This window comes from Aquarana catesbeiana, unplaced genomic scaffold, assembly GCF_042186555.1.
Source record: "Aquarana catesbeiana isolate 2022-GZ unplaced genomic scaffold, ASM4218655v1 unanchor233, whole genome shotgun sequence".
NCBI classification, from domain to species: domain Eukaryota; kingdom Metazoa; phylum Chordata; class Amphibia; order Anura; family Ranidae; genus Aquarana; species Aquarana catesbeiana.
Genome location: NW_027362661.1, coordinates 4,825,879 through 4,850,517, shown reverse-complemented (window position 1 = coordinate 4,850,517; position 24,639 = coordinate 4,825,879). Strand labels below are relative to the sequence as shown.

Below are 24,639 nucleotides of genomic sequence, written 5' to 3'. Positions count from 1 at the left end.
TATTTCATACACTGATTTCCTTGGCTTCATCTAGTGGTCATAATGCGGTATTGTGCTATTTCTACTAATGGAGGTATGTCAGGAAAAATACCCCATTATGGCCACTAGATGGAGCTGGATAAGTACTTGTCACATTTGTCCCATTAGACCCCTTAGATTCCTTCATCAGACATGTCTTCATACTAATACCTGAGATCATACTCATACACTTAAAATTGCCAAAACATCACACATCCCCCCCGAGGTTCTTCTATGTATTTGGGGGACCTTTGGAGGGTCTGTGGGCTGTTTATAAAAAAAAGAAGCCAGCAATGAAATGTCATTTTCTGGCAATTTGAACTGATTCATTTTTTCTTTGTAAATGTCACTTTTTCTGTAGCCCATCCTACAGCAAGAATGAGAAAATGTATAGAGCCCCCCCAAATACATGTGGATAAAATAAAATTGCACAACAAAATACAATAATATATCTGAAAAAATATTTAAATACAATTTAATTAGTGTATGTATTCAATTCCATACTGTGCTCCAATAAATAAACCGTGATGTTGAACACTCAGAATAAGGCTTGTAACTTCTGTTCGGAAAGTGTGATAAGAGAGGCCGCTTACCAGGTAAGGTGAATCTCAGATTGTAGAGATCAAACTCGCTCATCCAGGGGTCATTCAGCTTGTGAATACTCCTCCAGGGACTCCTCCAATGCGGGTATCCTTTCCGATACAGCGGGCTCCTACATTCAGGTGATATTCCTCATGAATGCGATGGCAACTCTTTCTCAATAATCTCCAGCATTGGGATGTGTCACAAGATAAAAAGAAGAAGAGGCTTCATGGTGCAGTACTTCCAGTTTAAAAGATTTATTAAAAGCTTCACAAGCACTGAAATCCAAAGACAATTAAACAATATTTTTCAAACAGCCGCAGCTCAAGCCAGCCAGCTGGTGCGTGGTAACGTCAAGAACTGGTGCTCCACCCGACGCGTTTCCCCATACAAGGCATCGACTGGGAAAATACTTACCAGACCCTCTGAGTCTAAGATGGATTTTAAGAGGGGGCCTCACACAAAACGAAGTGTGCCCCCCCCAGAAAATCCCTACCAGACCCTTCATCCAAGCATGCAGCCTGGCTGGCCAGGAAAGGGGGAGGGACAAGTGTGCATTTCCCCACCCCTGAACCATACCAGGCCATGTGCCCTCAAAATGCTGGGGAGGGGGCTTGCCAGGAGGGACTCCTCCCATGAAAAAGCACCTTGTCCCCATGTTGATGAGGACAAGGGCCCAATCCTCACAACCCTGGCCTGGTGATTGTTGGGGTCTGTAGGCAGGGGGGCTTATCAGAATTTGGAACCCCTCTATAATATTAGGGGTCCCACCAATACTGCCCCCCTACAATAATACGTTTGGGGTACATAGTGCCCCTACTTATTCACCAAAAAAGGAAATAAAGCAATAAAGACCCTCAATGTCTTTTATTAAAATAAAATCCCCCAAAAATTCTCTCTGTAAATCCATCATCAATCCCGATGTCAACTGCCCACTGACTCCCCAATGACCCATAACACAGGAGCGATCTCCGATGGTAACACTCACTGACTGATAGTGTCCTGAGCTGTCATCGGATATATAAGCAAAGGGGCGGGGATAGTGGTGACATCATTGCCCAGATATGGTCATATTCAGACAATGATGTCATGATCTATGCCCCACCCAATTGCCAACGTGGTCATGTAAGGGAATGGGCGGGGTGAAGTCAGCGGTTGCTAAGGACGCAGCTGTTGCAGGCAGCCGTTGCTTCCCTAGAAACCAGTGACAGCCAGAAGCCGTCACATTCGTTTGCAGCAAATACTGTAAACGTTGGATATTCAGAAGAATGTGGGAGGAGCCAGTGTTCATCCAATCTTCTGTTCAGAGACGGAGCTCCTCCCTAATGCAGATTATTGTCAGTGTGTGGCAGTGATTGTATCTGGCAGACAGGGATCTGTATGTGTGTGTGTATCACTGCCCGGCACACCACTCACATCACACACTTTAGCCAATCTGCCCTAAATCATTTGTGCGGGGGGTAGAAGTCATCACACCAGGATTCTAGATTGAAGGATCCCTTAGGGCAGTGGTTCTCAACTCCAGTCCTCAGGACCCACCAACAGGCCAGGTTTGCAAGATAACTGAAATACATCACAGGTGATATCATTTGCTGCTCAGTGATTGCAGTATTCTAGTCTGCAACTCCCCAAGGTAATACTTAAAATCTGGCCTGTTGGTGGGTCCCGAGGACTGGAGTTGAGAACCACTGCCTTAGGGGATCCTCTGAAGTGTGTGGGGATCACTTGTCTCCTCCACACTCCTTAGATTGTATCAGATTGTATGAAAGATTTGTATCTGCCTGTGTGTGTCCAGCCAGAAAAATGTGGGAGAGTCTCCCTACAGTGGTGGTCAGTAGTATTGCAGGCTGTGAGAACTGTATCATGGGTGGTTTTATCTTCCCAGAGAAAAGCTCCCCTCATTCCTCCTCCACCAATCAAGAATCTAACTCCAGTTAGCAAGTCACCATGGACATGATTTCTCTGATATCCATTGTTGGTGTCAGTGAAATAAATTAAACCCCATTGTTGGTGTCAGTGAAATAAATTAAACCCCATTGTTGGTGTCAGTGGAATAAAATAAGCCCCACCTTTGATGTCACTGAGATTAAATAAGCCTCATTGTTCTTGTCAGTGTGATAAAATAATCCCCCATTGTTGGTGTCAGTGATTAATATAAGCCCCAATGTTGGTGTCAGTGAGATAAAATAAGCCCCACTGTCGATATCAGTGATAATAAATAAGTCCCATTGTTGGTGTCAGTGAGAATAAAGTGTAACCCCAGCCCAGCATTGGTGGTCAGTGGTGGTACTTACCTGATCACACATCTCCCGCTGCCTCTCTGCTGATGTCGGAGTTCTACTATCACTGTCAGAGAGGAGATCACTGCTCCCCACAGTCTACTATATTTGCAGTGCCTGGTGATGGGATCCAGAGAGTGTTCCAGAAGTCATCACCTCACTGACACTCTGCACTCTGAGTCCTGGAACCTGTGAGATGAGGACATGATGGGACAGAGGACTAAATCCCGGGACTGTCCTGCATCATCTTGGAACACTTGGCATCAACGACAAGGCTGTGTTTACACGACTACATGTTTCTTGGGCTGCAGTTCCCCTGAGCTCCACAAGGCTTCTACCCAGACAGGAAGTCTCCAGTGGAAGACAGGAAGTGATGTCAGGTATAAACAGGAAGTTCCATGTGGTACAAAGTAGAGAGGAAACTGCTGGAAGTGGCAGTAGAGGAGGTAATAAGATCTTATTTTCTATTTACACCCAGTAACCCCCCGTCATGTCCGTCCTCTTCCTCCATAGTCACTGTGATGTCTTTTATCTCCAGCAGATGATGATACACACATATATAGTGTGGAAATGTAGAATAACCCCGTATATTACAATGAGGGAATTTATGGTCTGTACCACGAGGGGAGTTATTGATGTCAGTAAATGTCGGTTCCAGACATTGTATGTGGGGGGAATGAAATGATAATTAAAGGTTGGGATTAGGGAAGATTTCTGTAAGATTTTACACAGGAATGATCAGCGCCCTTCCAGAGACACTATGATGAGTCTCACAATAGGAGTCTGAAAGGGACTGGATTTTGGGGGGATGAGATGGTGAACCTGGAGTGGGGGGGGGGGGGGTAATTTTATCAAAAAGATGTCCAAATGAGAATCTAAATGTATTTTCCAGCTGAATACAAATGTTCTGGTTGGACTGAATATTGATTCAGCTGTTTGCTTTTGATCTGTTTTATGCATCTTTATAGTATTTTTATATTGTTTTGCCAGTTATCGATGATTATAAATAAAGTGTTATATGAATTTAGTGATATATGATGAGATAGAAGATGTTTGAGTTATTCTGGGCTATGAATGGTTAAGGAATCTGGGGGGTAGTAGCGCTTTTTTTGGACCTCTTCACCTGCCAATCGCCCTCCTGTACAAAGATTGGCGTTTTCCAATCCAAATACGTGGGATGTCACCAGATAGGAGAGGAGCCCTCTCTGTTTACATCTAAGTGGTATCTAGACCACCATCCCCCAGAGAATCTGTGGCTGGGACTCCCTGTATTCCCCATATACTGCTATAGAAGTGTCTATTGCTTCACAGGCACCGGGCTGGTCTGTGCAAATCCAATGCAACAGAGCAGGTAAGTATAATATGTTTGTTATTTTTTTATAGGGAAAAAAACAAGACTTTACAATCACTTTAGGTCTTTAACCAGTTGCCCCCCGCTCACCATCATATGACGGTGGGGCGGTGCGGCTCTCGTTCTGGGCCGATGTCATATGGCGGCGGCCCATTCAAACAGGGCATGTGCGTAATCGCGGGCGCGCAGCCTTGCACTGTCTGTGGCGGGGTGTCCCCGAGACACAGCACATCACCTACAGGGATGAACAGCTTTTGGGCATGGCGGTTTACCACGTTAACGGCCGCGATTACGTCACGGCCAATCACAAATGGTACTCCCTTCCTAATAGGGAGCGCGCAGCGTGGTTATGTCGGTGGCGGCGTGTTCCCAGGAACACTGCTCATCATCGACACGGGTAAACAGCCAATGGCTGGTGGCTGTTTACCACGTGATTGGTTGTGATCTATTCACAGCTGATCACTAAATGTAAACACAGAGCGGTTACTACCTGTTACCGGCTCTTCTCCCCTCACACACCGTTTGAGGAGAGAAGAGCCAGGAGCAGTGAGTTACAGATCTGTGTAGTGTCAGTGTCTGCACCAACACCACCCAAAAATAGAGAACCTGTCACATTGCCCCCCCATTACAGCTGTCGCCCAACAGTCACCACATAAGTGCCCATCAGTGCTTATAAAAGCCATCAGTTCCCATAAATCGCACCTGTCATCATCAGAGACTGCCATCAGCGGTGCACCTGTCACTCATCAGTGACCATCGCCTCTGACTCATCGGTCACCCGTCAGTGGCCATCATCAGTGACCCCTCTGTGACCCTCATCTGTCACCTATCAGTCCCATAAAGTGCACTGGTCAGCATCAGAGACTGCCATCAGTGACTGTCGCTCTTCAGTGACCATCACCCGTCACCTATCAGTGACCGTCACCTGTCACCCATCAGTTACCATCACCCATCACTTGTCACCTGTCACCCGTCACCCATCAGTGACCATCACCTGTCAACGATCAGTGAACGTCACCTGCCACCCGTCACACAGCCCATCAGTGACCCTCACCTGCCATCTGTCATACAGTCCATCAGAAAAATGTCCGAAAGAGTTTTTACCAGTGAGGAGGCATTCCAGATCCTCTCCATGACTTATGAGTGCAGCGGGGAGTTCTCATCAGATTTAAATGCCAATTCCGATTCTGAATCAAATTCAGCATTTGAACTAATCGATAGTAGTGGATCAGCACATGAATCAGAGGAAGAATGGATCCCTCCTAAAAGGGCACAGCACTCTTGAAACCAGGCAGCCACCAACAATATACCCCAGGATCAAATTCCCAGGCCCAGTACCAGCGCTGCCACCAGCCATAGACCCCAAGAACAAAGGCCCAGTACCAGAGCTGCCGCCAGCGACAGACCCCAAAACCAAAGGCCCACTACCAGCGCTGCCACCAGCGAAAGACCAGAAGAAATGCCCGGGCCCAGTACCAGCGCTGCCACCAGCAATAGACTCCAAAACCAATCATTATACGCCTGTCCATTTGAGTGGAAGGATTTGACTCTGGAGGAGTTCAAAGTGTTTATGGGCCTCACCATAAACATTGGGCTTACAAAAAAAATGAAGGACATGCCTATTGGTCCACCAACCCCATCCACCACATGACCATTTATTCTTCCGTAATGTTCAGGTCCCGATACGAGATGATAATGCGCTTCCTTCATTTCAGTGACAACACCCAGTGCCCTCCCTGCAATCATCCAAATTACGATATAAAATTCGCCCACTGATAAATTTCTTTTCCCAACGATTTGCAGAACTCTTTGTCCCCGATCAGCATATATGTGTAGATGAGTCCCTGGTACCCTTTTCAGGCCGGCTAGGAATAAAACAATACATTCCTCGCAAAAGGGCCAAATACGGAGTGAAATTTTATAAGCTTTGCGAGAGAGTCATTGGATATCTGTATGCGTTCCGCATATACGAAGGAAGAAATTCCCAGCTCCAGCCCCCTGAGTGCCCAGTCTACATGGGCACAACTGGTAAAATTGTATGTGACCTGGCATACCCATTGCTGAAAAAAGGTTACCACATATACCTTGATAACTTCTACACCAGCCTGCCCCTTTTCAAACACCTATACCTCACAGAAACCCTGGCCTGCGGAACCTCCAGAAAGAATAGGAAGGGCTTCCCACAATCCATAGTCAACAAACAGCTGTGAAGGGGGGAAAGAGCAACTTTGAGATGCAACAAAGTGCTGGACTTGAGTTGGAAGGATACCAGGAATGTGTACATGATGTCCATCATCCATGTTGACACTACAGTTGAAGTTTACAGAAGACGAGGTCCCATTGAAAAGCCAACATGTGTACAAGATTACAATCTCTACATGGGGGGGTGGATTTCAATGACCAAATGCTTCAGCCCTATTTACCAATAAGGAGGTCCTGTTTCTGGTACAAGAAAGTAGCAATCTAATTCATTTGGCCATGTATAATGCCTACATAACTCACCCCTACTCCATGGAAAGCCCTGCCCATTTCCTAAAATTTATAGAAGTTGTCATGTCCCTCATCTTCCAACAAAGACCCCCCCAGATATCCTTTGCTGATGCTGTTAGCCGACTTCATGAGCGCCACTTCCCGGACAACATTCCACCATCTGAAGCAGGTCGAAGACACCAAAAAAGATGTTGAGTATGCAGCAAAAGAGGATTTCGAGGAGATACCAGCTACCCTTGTCCCCAGTGTCCCTCCAAACCCGGCCTTTGCATTTGTGAATGCTTCTGACTGTATCACACATCCCTAAAATATTAGCCCATAATCTTAACCATTTCCCCATTTTCATCATCTGTGCTGACCATTTCCCATGCTTCCTTAAATAACCATGCCATTGCCTTCCACGTGAACTGACCCTGGCCTGTTTCATCAACTACACTTCTGCTCACTATTTGGACTGCCGCTTGGACTGCTTGCACGTGAACTGACCCTGGCCTGTTTACTATGCTTTTGCCTACCGCTTGGACTGATCTGTTGCCCTGCTACTGTAGTACACAGGGGTCTCACATGTGAGGGGCTCCAGAAATGTTTTTCCGGCTGGAGAAAAAAATTTTTTAGTTGTCTCTGGGTTTTGTGGATTAGGGTCTGGAGTTTGGAGGCTTCATAGAAATTTGGGTGGGTGAAGCATCTGGCCCTGTGCACAGGTCTTACCTGATTGTAGCCCTCAGCCTGCTGCTGACTTACTGCCATCATGCCTCTGCCTGCTGCATAAACTGACCACGCCTCTGCCTGCTACCTGGACTATGGAAATAATTAGCTGTAGCAAGAGGCAGTATGTTTTATGAAGGGCTGGAGAGCGGTACAATTAATGAGGGCAGGTAACAGTGTACCAGGACCAATATTATGGCTGTGCTAGCTGTCTCTGCTGTGCTGACGATATCCTTGTGCTGACTATAGACCATATTCCTGCCTGCTGCCTGGATAATCACTATTATGCCACGTACACACGACCTGACTTTACGGCATACTTGGTTTGGCGGACTGGAGTCCACCGGACAATCCGATCGTGTGTAGGCTCCCACTGACTTTTTTTTCCCAAACGTCCGACGGACCTAGAAATGAAACATGTTTCAAATCTTTCCTTCGTAACTTCGCCGGACTCAGTTCCTGACGGAAAGACCGTTCGTCTGTATGCTGGTCTGACGGACCAGATACGACGCAAGAACAGGGTACTGCATCTCACGCTCGCTGCAATAGAAAAAACAAATGTTCCTATTGTGGAGAGCGTGGGGCATACCAGGCCTTTAGGTCTGGTATGGATCTTAAGGGGAACCCCCTACGCCGAAAAAAACGGCGTGGGGTCCCCACCCAAAATCCATACCAGACCCCCGATCCGAGCACGCAGCCCGGCCAGTCAGGAAAGGGGGTGGGGACGAGCGAGCGCCCCCCCTCCTGAACCGTACCAGGCCGCATGCCCTCAACATGGGGGGTGGGTGCTGCGGGGGAGGGGGCGCCCTGCGGGCCCCCCACCCCAAAGCACCTAGTCCCCATGTTGATGAGGACAAGGGCCTCTTCCTGACAACCCTGGCCGTTGGTTGTCGGGGTCTGTGGGCGGGGGGCTTATCGGAATCCAGGAGCCGCATTATATAAGAGGGCCCCCAGATTCCAACCCCCCCACCCTATGTAAATGAGTATGGGGTACATGGTACCCCTACCCATTCACCTAGGGAAAAAGTGTCAATAAAAAAACACACTACACAGGTTTTTAAAGTAATTTATTAGACAGCTCCGGGGGTCTTCTTCTGGCTCCGGGGGTCTTCTTCCGACTTCGGGGGTCTCTCCGGTTCTTCTCCGCTGTCTCTGGCCTCTTCTCCCATTGTTCGATCTCTTCTCCGCGCTTTCCGGGTCTTCTGCTGGGCTCCTCCACTATCTTCTGCTCTTTTGCCACCCTTTTGCTAGCGGTGGCCCGGACTTCTGCCTTCTTGTCTTCTTCCCTCTTCTCTTTGGCTTCCCTCTTGTCACGACGCTCTCTCCGGCTTTAATGCTCTCTGAGCGCTCCGATGTGACTTATATAGGCGGTGACCCCGCCCCCTTATGCCGTCACAGTCCCTGGGCATGCTGGGACTGTGACGGCATAAGGGGGCGGGGTCACAGCCTATATTAGTCACATCGGAGCGCTCAGAGAGCATTCCAGCCGGAGAGAGCGTCGTGAGAAGAGGGAAGCCAAAGAGAAGAGGTAAGAAGACAAGAAGGCAAAAGGCAGATTTCCGGGCCACCGCTATCAGAAGATAGCGAAGGAGCCCGGCAGAAGACCCGGAGAGCGCAGAGAAGAGGTCGAACAACAGGAGAAGAGGCCGGAGACAGCAGAGAAGAACCGGAGAGACCCCCGAAGTCGGAAGAAGACCCCCGGAGCCAGAAGAAGACCCCCGGAGCTGTCTAATAAATTACTTTAAAAACCTGTGTAGTGTGTTTTTATGGACACTTTTTCCCTAGGTGAATGGGTAGGGGTACCATGTACCCCATACTCATTCACATAGGTTGGCGGGGCCGGAATCTGGGGGCCCTCTTATTAAAGGGGGCTCCCGGATTCCGATAAGCCCCCCGCCCACAGACCCCGACAACCAACGGCCAGGGTTGTCGGGAAGAGGCCCTTGTCCTCATCAACATGGGGACAAGGTGCTTTGGGGTGGGGGGGCCTGCAGGGCGCCCCTTCCCCCGCAGCACCCACCCCCCCATGTTGAGGGCATGCGGCCTGGTACGGTTCAGGAGGGGGAGCTCGCTCGTCCCCACCCCTTTCCTAACCGGCCGGGCTGCCTGCTCGGATCGGGGGTCTGGTATGGACCCAACGCCGTTTTTTCGGCGTAGGGGGTTCCCCTTAAAATCCATACCAGACCTAAGGGCCTGGTATGCTCTGCGACAGGGCTCACAAGGTGTCAATCTCGCCGATAAAAGAGGCGAGATTGACTTTCTTTTCTAGTCCCGTCATACCTGAGTCACGTTCAAAATGAACGGACTTGTCCGTGTGTGGGCATATCTGTTCATTCTGAAAGTCCGTCGGGAAAACCGGCGGACCTAGTCTGCCGGAAAGTCCGGTCGTGTGTAGACAAATCCGTCTGTTCAGAAAGTCCAGCGGTAGTCCGCCGGAAGTCCGGCGGGAAGAACGTCGGACCTAGTTTCCCAGAAAGTCCGGTCGTGTGTACGCGGCATTACTGTCACTAAGCACATCCCTGCCTGCTGCCTGGACCAGTGCTCTCCTCTGTGGACACTACTAAAAGCACAGGTAATACTTTTTTTTTTACCCTTTCCAGTTTATTTCGGATTGTAATTCTTTGTATGTACATGCTATGTGTTAGAAATATGAAGGGCCTTCAAAAATGATAGTTTGTCAGGAAATTAGATGTGTAATTTATGCTAGTAGAATGCCTGAAGGTGCTACTTCAATGGTGGGCCTCTGTTTGTGGCCAGGCTGTGTAAAATTCTCACATGTGGTATCGCCATATTCAGGAGGAATAGCAGAATGTATTTTGGGGTGTAATTTTTGCTATGTACAGGCTATGTTTTGGAAATATCCTAAAAATGGACAACTTAAACCTAATAACCTAAAAATGGACAAAAAATGAAAACGCATTTTTTTTCCACATTTTCCAAAAACTTCTGGAAAAAAATGAACCGTTCAAAAGACTCATTATGCCTCATAGGTTATACGTTGGGGTGTTTGCTTTCCAAAATGGGGTCATTTTGTGGGTGTTTCCATTGTCCTTGTGCTCCAGGGCCTTCAAAATTGTGATAGGTCGTTATGAAATTATGTGTAATTTATGTCCCTAGAACACCTGATGGTGCTCCCTGCATGTTGGGCCTCAGTATGTGGCCAGGCTGTGAAAAAGTCTCACATGTGGTATCGCCATACTCAGGAGGAGTAGCAGAATGTATTTTGGTGTGTTGTTGCAAGCATGCATATGCTGTGTGAGAAAAATAACCTGTTAATATGATAATTTTGTAAACGGAAAAAAAAAACACACATCTTTGCAAAGAATTGTGGGAAAAAATTACAACTTAAAAAATCTCACCATGCAATTTACTAAATACCTTGGGATGTCTACTTTTCAAAAAGGGGTCATTTGGGAGGGTATTTGTACTTTCCTGGCTTGTTAGTGTTTCAACAAATTAGATGCCTTCAGTACATCAGATGTGATCAATTTTCAATGATTGGCACCATAGCTTGTAGACTCTAACTTTCACAAAGACCAAATAATATACACTAACTAGGGTTATTTTCACCGAAGATATGTAGCCGTATACATTTTGGCCAAAATTTATAAAGAAAAATTCCTAATTTGCAAAATTTTATGACAGAAAAAGAAAAGGGCATTTTTTCACCAAATTTTCTGTCTTTCTTTATTTATAGCACAAAAAAACCCACTAGTGATTAAATACCACCAAAAGAAAGCTCTATTTGTGTGAAAAAAGGACGCAAATTTTATTTGGGTATAGAGTTGCGTGACTGAGTAATTGTCATTCAAAGTGTGAGAGCGCTGAAAGCTGAAAATTGATCTGGGCAGGAAGGTGGTGAAAGCTGAAAATTGAAAGGAAGGTGGTGAAAGCTGAAAATTGATCTGGGCAGGAAGGTGGTGAAAGTGCCCAGTAGACAAGTGGTTAAAAGACTGCATGATTCCTAAAAAATACCTTTTGGGTGTTCACTATCCAAAATGGGGTCATTTTGTGGATGTTACTACTGGTGCTCCAGGGCCTCCAAAAATGTGATAAGTAGTCAGGAAATTAGATGTGTAATTTATGCCCCTAAAACACTTGAAGGTTCTCCTCGGATTTTGGGCCCCTCTGGTTAGGCTGTAAAAAAGTTTCACATGTGGTATTACCATACTCGTAAGGAGTAGAAGAATGTGTTTTTGTGTGTAATTCTAAGTATGTCCATGCTGTGTGTTAGAAATATCTTATTTGTCAACTTTGTGAAAAATACATTTTAATTTCCTGCGTTTTCTGAAAACTTTTTGCAAAAAAATTACATTTTAAAAATCCCACTATGCCTTTCAGAAAATATGTCAGTGTTTACTTTTCAAAATGAGGTCATTTTATGTGTGTTTCTGTTGTCCTGGTGTTTCAGGACCTCCAAAAATGTGTAGTTAGGAAATGAGATGCAGTATTTATGCTCATTGAAAGCTCAATGGTGCTTCTTGGATTTTGGATCCTTCTATACATCTAGGCTTTAAATTTATTTTGAGTTGTAATTATGAAAATGTATATGCTATGTGTGTGAGCAATAACAATGGAAACTTTTTGAAAAAAATGTAAATTATTTTTCAAAAAATGTCCCCAAAATTTTCCAAAAACATTGTGCCAAAAAGTTACAACTTCAAAAAACTCACCATACCTCTTACTAAACACCTTGGACTGTCTACTTTCCCAAAAAAATGGGGGATATTTATGCTTTTCTGACATTTCTAGACCTCAAGAAATAAGAAAGCCATCAGTACGTCAGGATTAAAAAAAATTAAATCTATATCCCATAGTGTGTAGACTCTATAACTTTCCTACAGACTAAATCATATACACTTTAACACAGAAATATATCAGAATACAATTTGGCCTAAATTTATGAAGAAAGATTATTTAATTGCAAAATTGTATAACCGAAACTAAGAATTTTTCTCTTATCGCCTTCCAGGACGGCACACCTGAGAGAGGAGGGCTCCTCCCTACAGGAAACACAATCAATTGACAGCTTGTTATAAGTCCCCACCCTTCCCCTTGATCCCCAGTATTGATTGTGTTTCTCCCAAACGCAGCAGCATGTTTGTTTTTTTTAACCACTTCAGCCCCGGAAGGATTTACCCCCTTAATGACCAGAGCACTTTTTACAATTTGGCACTGCGTCGCTTTAACTGCTAATTGCGCGGTCATGCAATGCTGTACCCAAACGAAATTTGCGTCCTTTTCTTCCCACAAATAGAGCTTTCCTTTGATGGTATTTGATCACCTCTGCCGTTTTTATTTTTTGCGCTATAAATGGAAAAACACCGAAAATTTAGAAAGAAAAATTTTATTTTCTACTTTTTGTTATAAAAAAAATCCAATAAACTCAATTTTAGTCATACATTTAGGCCAAAATGTTTTCGGCCACATGTCTTTGGTAAAAAAAATGTCAATAAGTGTATATTTATTGGTTTGCGCAAGTTATAGCGCCTACAAACTAGGGTACATTTTCTGGAATTTACACAGCCTTTAATTTATGACTGCCTATGTCATTTCTTGAGGTGCTAAAATAGCAGGGCAGTACAAAACCCCCACAAATGACCCCATTTTGGAAAGTAAACACCCCAAGGAAATTGCTGAGAGGCATGTTGAGCCCATTGAATATTAATTGTTTTGTCCCAAATCATTGAATAATGACAAAAAAAAAAATTACAAAAAGTTGTCACTAAATGATATATTGCTCACACAGGCCATGGGCATATGTGGAATTGCACCCCAAAATATATTCAGCTGCTTCTCCTGAGTACGGGGATACCACATGTGTGGGACTTTTTGGGAGCCTAGCCGCGTACGGGACCCCGAAAACCAATCACTGCCTTCAGGATTTCTAAGGGCGTAAATTTTTGATTTTACTCCTCACTACCTATCACAGTTTTGAAGGCCATAAAATGCCCAGATGGCATAAACCCCCCCCCCAAATGACCCCATTTTGGAAAGTAGACACCCCAAGCTATTTGCTGAGAGGCACGATGAGAATTTGCAGCTCTCATTTGTTTTTGAAAATGAAGAAAGACAAGAAAAAATAATTTTTTTTTTCATTTTTCAATTTTCAAAACTTTGTGACAAAAAGTGAGGTCTGCAAAATACTCACTATACCTCTCAGCAAATAGCTTTGAGTGTCTACTTTCCAAAATGGGGTCATTTGGGGGGGTTTTGTGCCACCTGGGCATTCCATGGCCTCCAAAACTGTGATAGGCAATGAAGAGTGAAATCAAAAATTTACACCCTTAGAAAGCCTGAAGGCGGTGCTTGGTTTTCGGGGTCCCGTACGAGGCTAGGCTCCAAAAAAGTCTCACACATGTGGTATCCCCATACTCAGGAGAAGCAACAAAATGTATTTTGGGGTGTAATTTCACATATTCCCATGGCATGTTTGAGCAATATATCATTTAGTGACAACTTTGTGCAAAAAAAAAAAAAATTTGTCTCTTTCCCGCAACTTGTGTCACAATATAAAATATTCCATGGACTCGACATGCCTCTCAGCAAATAACTTGGGGTGTCTACTTTCCAAAATGGGGTCATTTGGGGGGGTTTTGAACTGTCCTGGCATTTTATGCACAACATTTAGAAGCTTATGTCACACATCACCCACTCTTCTAACCACTTGAAGACAAAGCCCTTTCTGACACTTTTTGTTTACATGAAAAAATTATTTTTTTTTTGCAAGAAAATTACTTTGAACCCCCAAACATTATATATTTTTTTAAGCAAATGCCCTACAGATTAAAATGGTGGGTGTTTCATTTTTTTTTTCACACAGTATTTGCGCAGCGATTTTTTAAACGCATTTTTTGGGGAAAAAACACACTTTTTTAAATTTTAATGCACTAAAACACACTATATTGCCCAAATGTTTGACGAAATAAAAAAGATGATCTTAGGCCGAGTACATGGATACCAAACATGACATGCTTTAAAATTGCGCACAGACGTGCAGTGGCAACAAAATAAATACATTTTTAAAAGCCTTTAAAAGCCTTTACAGGTTACCACTTTAGATTTACAGAGGAGGTCTACTGCTAAGATTACTGCCCTCGATCTGACCTTTGCGGTGATACCTCACATGCATGGTGCAATTTCTGTTTACATTTGACGCCAGACCAATGCTTGCGTTCGCCTTAGCGCGAGAGCAGGGGGGGACAGGGGTGCTTTTGTGTTTTTTTTTTTCTTTATTATTTTTTTGCTTTTTTATCTTATTTTTAAACTGTTCCTTTCATTTTTTTTTTAAATTATTTTTATTGTTATCTCAGGGAATGTAAATATCCCCTATGATAGCAATAGGTAGTGACAGGTACTCTTTTTTTTGAAAAAATTGGGGTCTATTAGACCCTAGATTTCTCCTCTGCCCTCAAAGCATCTGACCACACCAAGATCGGTGTGATAAAATGCTTCCCCAATTTCCCAATGGCACTGTTTACATCCGGTGAAATCTAAGTCATAAAATGCTCGTAGCTTCCGGTTTCTTAGGCCATAGAGATGTTTGGAGCCACTCTGGTCTCTGATCAGCTCTATGGTCAGCTGGCTGAATCACCGGCTGCATTCTCAGGTTCCCTGTTGAGACAGTAGAGCCAGAGAAAAACACAGAAGACGGTGGGGGAGGGGGGGCATTCCCTCCCACTGCTTGTATAAGCAGTCTAGAGGCTAATTAGCTGCTAGGATTGCTTTTACATGAAAGCCGACCGCTGGCTGAAAAGAATGATACCAAGATGATACCTAAACCTGCAGGCATCATTCTGGTATAACCATTCAAAGTCGTGAATGGCGTACCTGAAGACACAAAAATGGTTAACAATAAAGCACAATAAACGGTCAAGTATAAAAAATTGCATACCTGAAAAGCAAACGTGATAAAACATAATAACAATAAAACATTGCAGAATAGAATACAGTAAAAAAGAGCAGAACAATAGAGAGAGAGAGAACAATAAAACGACAACTATTTTTTTTTTTTTTTTTTATATTTTTGTTTAAGTTTTTTTTTTCTTTTACACTTTTTTTTGTAACTAACTTTTATAACTGTAACCGGTTCCAGGTTCAGATCTCTCAAAATGCGATGGCATCTTGGGAGACCCTGTGAAATGGCGCCTAGTCTGTGGAATGCTGTACCCTACGCTAATACTCAACTAGTGTATGGTAGCGTTCAAAACATTCACCAATGCAAAGACCAGGATTGTCAGGACAGGAGGGACAATAATATCGGGTGTCACGCCTATATCCGCGCTTGCTGCAGACACGACATCTTTTTTGGGGGGGTTCGTTGGGTAGGGGTACTCGGGAGGACATAAAAATGCCTCTCATGCAGGCAACTGCATTTGGTTGGGGATGTGAATGGGTGAAGTACGGGTGCTGCAGAAGTGGTGGGTTCCCAATTAGGATTGGCGAATGCAGCAGGAAGGGCACTATGGGCACGACGGGCCTGTGTTTGTCTTCTTGGTGGCAGCGGGACACTACTTGTGCTTGCCACCTCACCAGCTTGAACTGCACTTATGGGACTCGCCACGTCACCAAGTGTTACTGCAGTGCTGGTTTGACTACGACCGGAGTGTACTAGGCCGCTGATGCTTGCCAGTTCACCAAAACGCTACCAAAAAAAAACTGTTAGCGATCGCAGGTATGAGGCCTGACTCTGCGAACGCTGCAGTTATGCGTTTAGTGTTTTGTAAGTGACAGTGATCGATCGATACTGCACTTGGGTGGGCTGGGCCGGGCGGAGGGGCAAAACGCAGGTGCTAGCAGGTATCTGGGCTGATCCCGCTAACACTGCGTTTTTGGGAACCCTAAACTGCTGGGGACGCTAGTATAGATCTGATCGGATCAGATATTGATCCGTTCAGATACTATACCACTAAGGGAGGCGTATGCTGCGTGCGTAGGTGTTAGCGGTACTGGCGCTAACCTGACGCTGCCTGGGGCGACGCATATCACCGCCGGGCGATCAGGGGGCTAAACCTTTATTCGGTGCCCTGACACTATAAAAAAAAAACAAACTAACCAGCGTCACCCGTAACAGTTATACAGTGATCAGTGGTGAAAGGGTTAACTAGAGGGCAATCAAGGGGTTAAAACATTTATTAGATAGTATATGGGGGTCCCCGTCGCTATAAAACGCTGACGGCGAACCTAAATATTTACCTCCCTAACTAGCGTAACCAGTGACACTAATACAGCGATCAGAAAAATGATCGCTTGGTGACACTGGCGACGGGGGGTGATCAAGGGGTTAAAACTTTATTAGGGGGGGGGTTAGGGGGGTATCCCAGACCTAAAAGGGGCTAACCCTAACTGCCCTACCACACTAACTGTCACAAACTGACACCATGCAGTAATCAGAAAAAAAAAAAACTGCTTGGTGTCAGTGTGACGGGGGGGGGGGGGGGGGCGATCGGGGGTGTAATGTGTGCCTGACATGTTCTACTGAGTGTGTGTGTGTTTTACACTCACAGTGATGTCTTCTCTCCCCGGCGCGGGAACGGAAAATACCCAGCCGAGGAGAGATGACATCAAGATTCTCATTGGCTGGGAGCGATCGCAAGGGGGGGGCCACGAACGGATGGTCTCTCCCTCACCTCTCATCGCTCCCAGTCACAAGCCGACCGCCTCGGGCACCAGGGGGGGTTTGATCGGACCCCCCGCCCGCGGGAGACAGATCACGTATATATACGTGATTCTGCCTCCCCGTGCCATTCTGCCGACGTATATCGTCGTTAGGCGGTCGGCAAGTGGTTAAAGACCAAATGACCGGGGAGGGTCTGATGGTACCCTATTGAGACAGGTTCTAGGGAGGCCGGGGAGGGCTGAACTAACCTGTAGGCTTGTCCTTCCAACAGGTCACCCCACAGGGTTTGCACCAGCGCTCTGGCCACAAGGAGTGCGCGCCATCGCTGTATGTGCATGAAACACCGCCGCCAGCCACTCTCTCCATTGCCGAGAATCATCTTGCAAGAAGTACTTCACTCCGAGCCTCACTCTGGTACATGGTCACATCAGGAGCGGCGTGGAGAGACAGAGCAAGGCGGCGGATAGGGTTGGCTCGCTTTACTAGCCCCACAAGCAGTACCAGCAGCCCAGGACCCAGCCATCCTCCTCATGGAACAGGAGGAAGGGAAGGCAACTACAACTGCAGGCAGGTCGGGGCCCGGTGAGTACAAACCCCCCTTGGAAAGGGAGGAGGGAAAGGGGGTGAGAGGTCCTGGCTTCTAGGGGTCTGAGAATTCCTGAGCCTGCCAGAACAGGCTGGGCTTCACCAATCACCTTACCCTTCCCCCCTCCCCGGTACAAGCCCGCAGTTAGGGGGAAGACAGAGTAAATTTACATGTATGCTTTATCTCCTGTCTTACAGAATCTCCATTAAAAGCTGTCGCTTTTTTTCTGTCGCTGTGGCTTGTTTGGCCCTGGCTTTTCCCCCTTCCCTTTGAAAAAGTTGGGTCCCAGGAGAGGTGTGTGTATTCTGGTGCAGCGTGAGACACACAGCCTATTTTTGCAGCTCTCCAGGTGGGACAACAACTTGGAAGGTGGTGATTTTGGACGCTATTCTCCTCCTCCTGTGTGACCTGAGGTTGGAAAAGTGAGCCCTGTGGCTGTGGCAAAAGAAAGGGGAAAGACAACAAAGCAATGAGTACTTCTATTTGCCTTAGGAGCTTAGCAGCAGAATCCCTAATAACAGCCAGGTGGATTTAGGGCATTGACTCCCTCCCGTAATCCAGGGTGCTACTATCCTTTCCCTTGTGTCTGGGAACAAATAGCCCAGAAGCCTCAGCTAGACCAAGGTACACAGCTCCCTTGTAACTCAGATGCTGTGGTTATTGCAAAACTAGCTTACCAGCCTCCCACTATAAACCCTAATATAGTACATCAATATGGGTGAATCTAGTGAAGAGGTGTGATCTTTTAGACACAGTTCCTGCCACTAAACATTCCTAAAGAGTTCATTGGAAGGGTTTTGAGGTGGTTTGCAGGAACCTGGAGATTCCAGGAATAATAACAAGTTCCAACCTATTTGTTTCCTCCTTATACTGCTACTATATCTATCAGTGTGTAAGAGTTAATCAAGACCTCTTGTGGTTTGGGCTACAGCCCACCTGTGGGCTGTACGAGAAGCATAAAATGCTATCCTGCAACCCTTAATTGACGGGTTCCTGGTACAAATCTCTGTGCTAAAGCTACATAAACTAGCCTGTATTTAGTGTAAAGCCCTACAGGTGTCTGATTGCCTCCAGGCTAATGCTGGCCATACACTATACGAAAAATAGGCCGAACCCATTTTCGAAAAACGAACGTGAGCGCAAACGATGGTGCCATCATGTAATGACCGATAAATCGTTTAGTGGACATAAATAAATACATTTTTTGTTAGTTTTTTTACATATACCTAGTGCAGACAGTTCGGACGGGAAACACATTAACCTTTGAATTTATCGTTTGTTCGGCAGAAAATTTCCAAACTTGTCCTTTGTTTTTTCGGCTCAAAAACGTCCAAACGATCATCGATTTTGTGCCCATTAACTGGCCAAAAGACGAACGAATGGTCTAAATGAACAAATTTTGGCCGATTTTTCGTATAGTGTATGGCCAGCATAAGATTGTGATCACCTCTTCCTGAGAATGACTTAATTGATCTCTGGGTCTGTGCTCGTTAAGACCTTAGATGCTTGGGAGGCTTGGACTCGCTCCCACCTGGGTATGGGCTAGCTACACCTACTCAGACTTATGCAGTAGTAGGGTAACAGCTACCACTACTGTGGTATAGTCTCACACCTCACACCTCAGACTTCCATTATTTGGAACTACCATGTTCCTTCACTGGTGGGTGAAGTATTAGTATCTGGAGGTCAGGCTATGCCTAGGATAGATTGTTTGTCTGACCCCACATCAGAAATACAAAACATTGGTAGTTTGTTTTGTGTCTTTTCTGTTATATAACTATCTTATGGCTCACTAGAAATGCATAATATTGCTAATCAGAAATGCTCAACATTGAATTGTCAGCGACATTTCTCTTGGTTATATGACTGTACAAGGTTGCTATTCAGAAACTCACAACATTGTATTATTGGTAGTGACATTTCTGTGGGTTACGTGACTGTACACTGTTGCTTATCATAAACGCATTACATTGAATTGTTAGTGACACTTCTGTTATATAACTGTACACTATTGCTAATCAGAAATACGCAACATTGAATTGTCAGCTACATTTCTGTTGGTTATACGACTGTACAAGGTTGCTATTCGGAAACGCACAGCACTGGGTTTTTTCTAGTGACATTTCTGTTGGTTATATGACTGTACAAGTTTGCTAATCAGAAATGCACAACATTGAATTGTCAGCAACATTTCTGTTGGTTATATGACTGTACACGGTTGCTAATCAGAATTGCACAGCATTGAATTTTTTTGCTAGTGACATTTCTGTTGGTTATATGACTATGCAGTGTTGCTATTCAGAAGTGCACAACATTGAATTATTGTTGGTGACATTTCTGTTGGTTTTATGACTATACCCTGTTGTTAGTGTCACTCTCTGCTGGTTATGACTGCACGTTGTGCAGCACCAGCAATACACAACTGTAGGTCGCATGTGTCTTTTCTGTTGTCATACTGGCTATGCGACTGCATTTTCTTGATCATCAGAAATGCACAATATGTGTTAGTATCATTTTCTGTTGGTTATATGACTGTACTGCATTCAGTATCAGGAATACACAACACTGAAGTGGTGCTTGTCCTTCTGTCTTGCATCTATTACCTTAGTTTGCTGTACATCAAGAAAAACACAGCAGTGAAAGGTGTCTGTGTCTTCTCTGTTTTTCGTATTGGTTGCTCAGAAAAACACCACATTTGCATTTGTTAGTGTCATTTATGTTGGATGTATGACCGTACCTTGTTGGGCATCATAAGCACACATTTGAAGTTTGTGTGTTTCTCTTTGCTTAGGTTATATGATGGTATCTTAATACGTATTAGAAATACACAACATTTTACGTTTTGTTTGTGTCTTCTCTGTTCTACAGGTGACTGTATATCAGAAAATACAACAGTGAAGGCTGGGTGTGTCTTCCTGTTTTGTATCCCATATAAAGCTTGAGCTTGCTACCCTTCAGAAATATAAGATTTGTGGCCTGTATATCTGTGATATTAATTATATATTTGTCACTTTTATTTCAGACCTTATTTTCCATGCACATGGAAGGAACAGGAGTTCTGACTGCAAAAAAACCCCAGATGTCAAAAAAGATTCAGTCCTTTACATTCAGGCATGCCAGAGGCATTCCCTAGGCTTGAACCCAGTAGGGTTATAGGACACTGGAAGAAGGTCATAAAATCGCCTATCCTGATTTTTTTAGTAAGAACTAGGGAGTTATGTTCATAGGAGTTTTATGGCTTGAGGATGCAGCATCAGAACTTATCTGACCTGTTTACCCAACCAGATAGGTTTACGGCTCGGCAGGTATCCTTCATGTCACCCCATTGGACGAACTGCATGTAGCTAGCCAATATTTGCCTTTTACTCATACTATAGACTTAATTCCCCGTAGTAGGGATCTGCCTAATTTAACACTCATTGGTACCAAGAGGCACCCATTGGTGCTTGGAGTGGATTACGGTCTCGGACACCTGATATTTATGAAATAGTTACTATCAGTTCTTACCAGGCTCCTTTCTGCTTAATTTTAATGCATCTACCCGCAGGGTTATAGGGAGCCTGGGGATATAGAGCACTTTCACATCTGACATGTCAGCATTCAGATGGGAAGAAAACCAGAAGTTGGGTATGCTTGGTTACATACCTGTCCAGTCCTCTGAGCCCAGGGAATAAGTTTCCCTTAATCTATTATCCTTAAGTGGGTTTTTCCTTTTCACCATGGCTATGGCAAATAAATAAAAAGGGGACCCGCAAGGTTTGTCTGTCAGGGAGCCTTTTTCTAAATTGTTCTCCTGAACAGAATAATGGTTTAAAACCAGATGTTCTTTGTTGACCAAAGTAGTTCCTTGTTTCACAGAACAATTCTCTGATTAGTCTTTTTAGTGGTCCTATGCAGCAGTTACAGACTGTATAAACCACGATTGCTAGAAGGTTGACACAGTCAATCATCTAACTTACAAAATTCACAGGCTCTCAGATTTTATCTTTAAGAGCCCATGCCACCTAGATCCTGCATCCAAAGAGAAGGCAGGGACATAGCTTGTCAGACCTGCAGATCCGTTACATAATCCCAGCTAGGATACCTTCATCACGCACTACGGAGTGGATGTAAAAATTCAAGTCAAAACCTGGCGTTTGGCAGAAAGGCCTCGCAGGCAGGGGTCCCACCCTAAAGTAGGCCTGTGGTTTTTTTATTATCCTCTCAGGTGTGCCGTCCTGGAAGGTGATAGGAGAAAACCTACGTTAGACTTACCGGTATTTCTACGAACCTTCCAGGACGGCAGACCTAATTCCCGCCCTATGTGGAGGGAAAAATGAGCTGAAGATTAGGTGGTGAGCACCTATGTGGAGTGATTCTCCTTGCGAACCGGTTCAGGATTACTTTATTACATACTGGGGATCAAGGGGAAGGGTGGGGACTTCTAACAAGCTGTCAACTGATTGTGTTTCCTGTAGGGAGGAGCCCTTATCTCTCAGGTGTGCCGTTCTGGAAGGTTCGTAGAAATACCGTTACCGGTAAGTCTAACGTAGGTTTTTTTTTCAGAATTTTTAAAATTTATATAGCAAAAAACAATGCGTGTTAGATACCAGCAAAAGAAAATCATATCTGTCTAGAAAGAATAATAATAATAAAAATGTAATTTGGGTAATTGGCATTAAAAGTGTGAGAGCGCTGAAATCGGACAATTGGCCTGGGCAGGAAGGGGGTGAAGGTATCCAGTACTGAGGTAGTTAAATGTACAGCAACCCTCCTATTACCCCCCCCCCCCTCACATCCACATCCTATTATTGTGTGACCAATACCAACCAAATAAGTCTTACTATCATTTCCCAAAGTTATCCGTCTACAAGATCTGTATAGATAAATTGAATTCACCAATGAGGATGAAGGAGGACCAGAGTCACATGACTGAGAAGATATTAAACCTCACCCTGGAGATCATCTACCTGCTGACTGGAGAGGTGAGGAGGATTCTGGGAGGTCACATGACATCACTCTTATCTCTATTAATAAAACACAGTCCTGACCGGAGAGGTGAGGAGGATTCTGGGAGGTCACATGACATCACTCTTATCTCTATTAATAACAGACCTGACCGGAGAGGTGAGGGGGATTCTGGGACTCTAACATGATATTCCTATTGGTTCCTCAATACAGAGATTTCCTCTTCTGAAGTTAGATGATCATATGACCATCACAGTGACTCTATGTGACTCCCTAAAACATGAGAGACACAACATGCAGAAGATTCTAGAAGTCACCAAGAAGATGATGGAGCTGCTGACAGGAGAGGTGAGCGGTGCTGGGAATTCTGGGACATTATCCAGTAACAGACAAGGGATGAGTCTGGATGGTGACTGTATCATTGTGTGTGTCAGGTTCCTATAAGGTGTCAGGATGTCACTGTCTATTTCTCCATGGAGGAGTGGGAGTATTTAGAAGGACACAAGGATCTCTACAAGGACGTCATGATGGACAATCAGCCGCCCCTCACATCACCAGGTAAGAGGAGACTTTATTGTAAAGGAGAGAGCAGTACGGAGGGTCCACCTAGATCCCCCATCATCTGATAAACACATAGAAACAATGTATTCAGTCAGTGTGTGTGTTTCTTACAGATGGATCCAGTAATGGGAACCCACCAGAGAGATGTCCCCGTCCTCCGTATTCCTGGGATTCCACACAGGAAGATCACATCATCCCTCATCATCATCAGGTAGATGATTGACAATTATTAGCAGTTATGATTTATACACAGCATGTTTGTTACAATAAATGTTTATTATATATTGCAGAGTGGAAACATCGGGGGTGATAATATTGATGTTAAAGAAGAGTATAAAGAGGAGGATGAGGAGTATGGAGTGATGAAGGAGTTATCAGAAGGACACAAGGATATGATGGAGCCACCTAATACCAGGAACCCACCAGAGAGATGTCCCCGTCCTCTGTATTCCCGGGATTCCACACAGGAAGATCACACCATGCCTTACTGTTACAAGGTTGGTGGGACGGAGCTTATAAAACACAGACTCATGTAGACGATGTTTGGATTTTTTATGTGATGTCACAATTATAATATATCTTACAGATGATATTCTCTCTCATTTTCTTGATTTAGAGTGGAGATCTAATCGATAAAGAATTTGAGGTTAAAACAAAAGAAGAAGAGAGGTATGTGAGGAATGATCAGCAGTCTATGGAGGAGGATGGAATAACGGGGACATTTATAGAGGAGGACACTCCTACAAAGATCAGCACAGGTGGGTCATTAACACTAAATACACTGATTTGTCCAGAGTAGGGCGGGGACTGGGTGATATCAGCCTGTAATCCCCTGGTCACTTTCCTGAGCTGTGTTCCCTGTCCTGTATTCCTGTTTTTCTCTCGGATAATCTTCCTTCTCTGTGCTGCAGACACAATTTATGTATCTAGACTGGATTTATGGAGATTCTGGGGTTCAGCTGGAAGAAAAATGTTGATTTTCACCATAGGCTTTGCTCTACCTTGGCATCTGGGGCTTGCGTCTTGGGTATTGTGTCCCATACCCAGGTCTAGCAAAATCTCTGGCTGTGCCGGGTGTAGGGATATGTCTGTATAGTCTCAGACCCAAGTCACTGAGTGCAGTCTCAGTAGATGGGAGACAGCAGTGTGGGACCTCTGTAACTTGTCTCATGTAAACATTTATGCTTCCACTGATTACAGAACACCAATATTATGAGTCATGACCCTTATACTGTATAATTTATGTTGTGCATTACATAATTCTGATACTATATAGTCCTATCTGTAAAAATATGTTGTACATTACATAGTCCTGACTTCTACTCTCTCCCCTCTACCCACTGCTATATATATATAAACATAATATGTATTCTCTTTTGTTACACCCATTTTCTCCCAGCTGGACATTTTATATCTGATGATTTGATTGGAGCACAGACTTTTACATGTTGATAATAATGTGATAACATCCTCAAACTTTGTAACCTTAAACAGAAAATGA

The 24,639-nt window shown here is 44.6% G+C and overlaps 2 protein-coding genes across 2 annotated transcripts in view; both read left to right on the top strand.

Moving 5' to 3' along the window:
- Positions 1-24,639, top strand: part of LOC141121852 (uncharacterized) — a 52,572-nt gene that overhangs the window by 25,446 nt on the left and 2,487 nt on the right.
- LOC141121824 (gastrula zinc finger protein XlCGF66.1-like) lies at positions 546-24,639 on the top strand. The gene is made up of 6 exons (XM_073611540.1): positions 546-614; positions 22,791-22,925; positions 23,012-23,135; positions 23,252-23,349; positions 23,755-23,807; positions 24,633-24,639. The coding sequence occupies exons 1-6, from the start codon at positions 546-548 to the stop codon at positions 24,637-24,639; spliced, it is 486 nt and encodes a 161-aa protein (XP_073467641.1).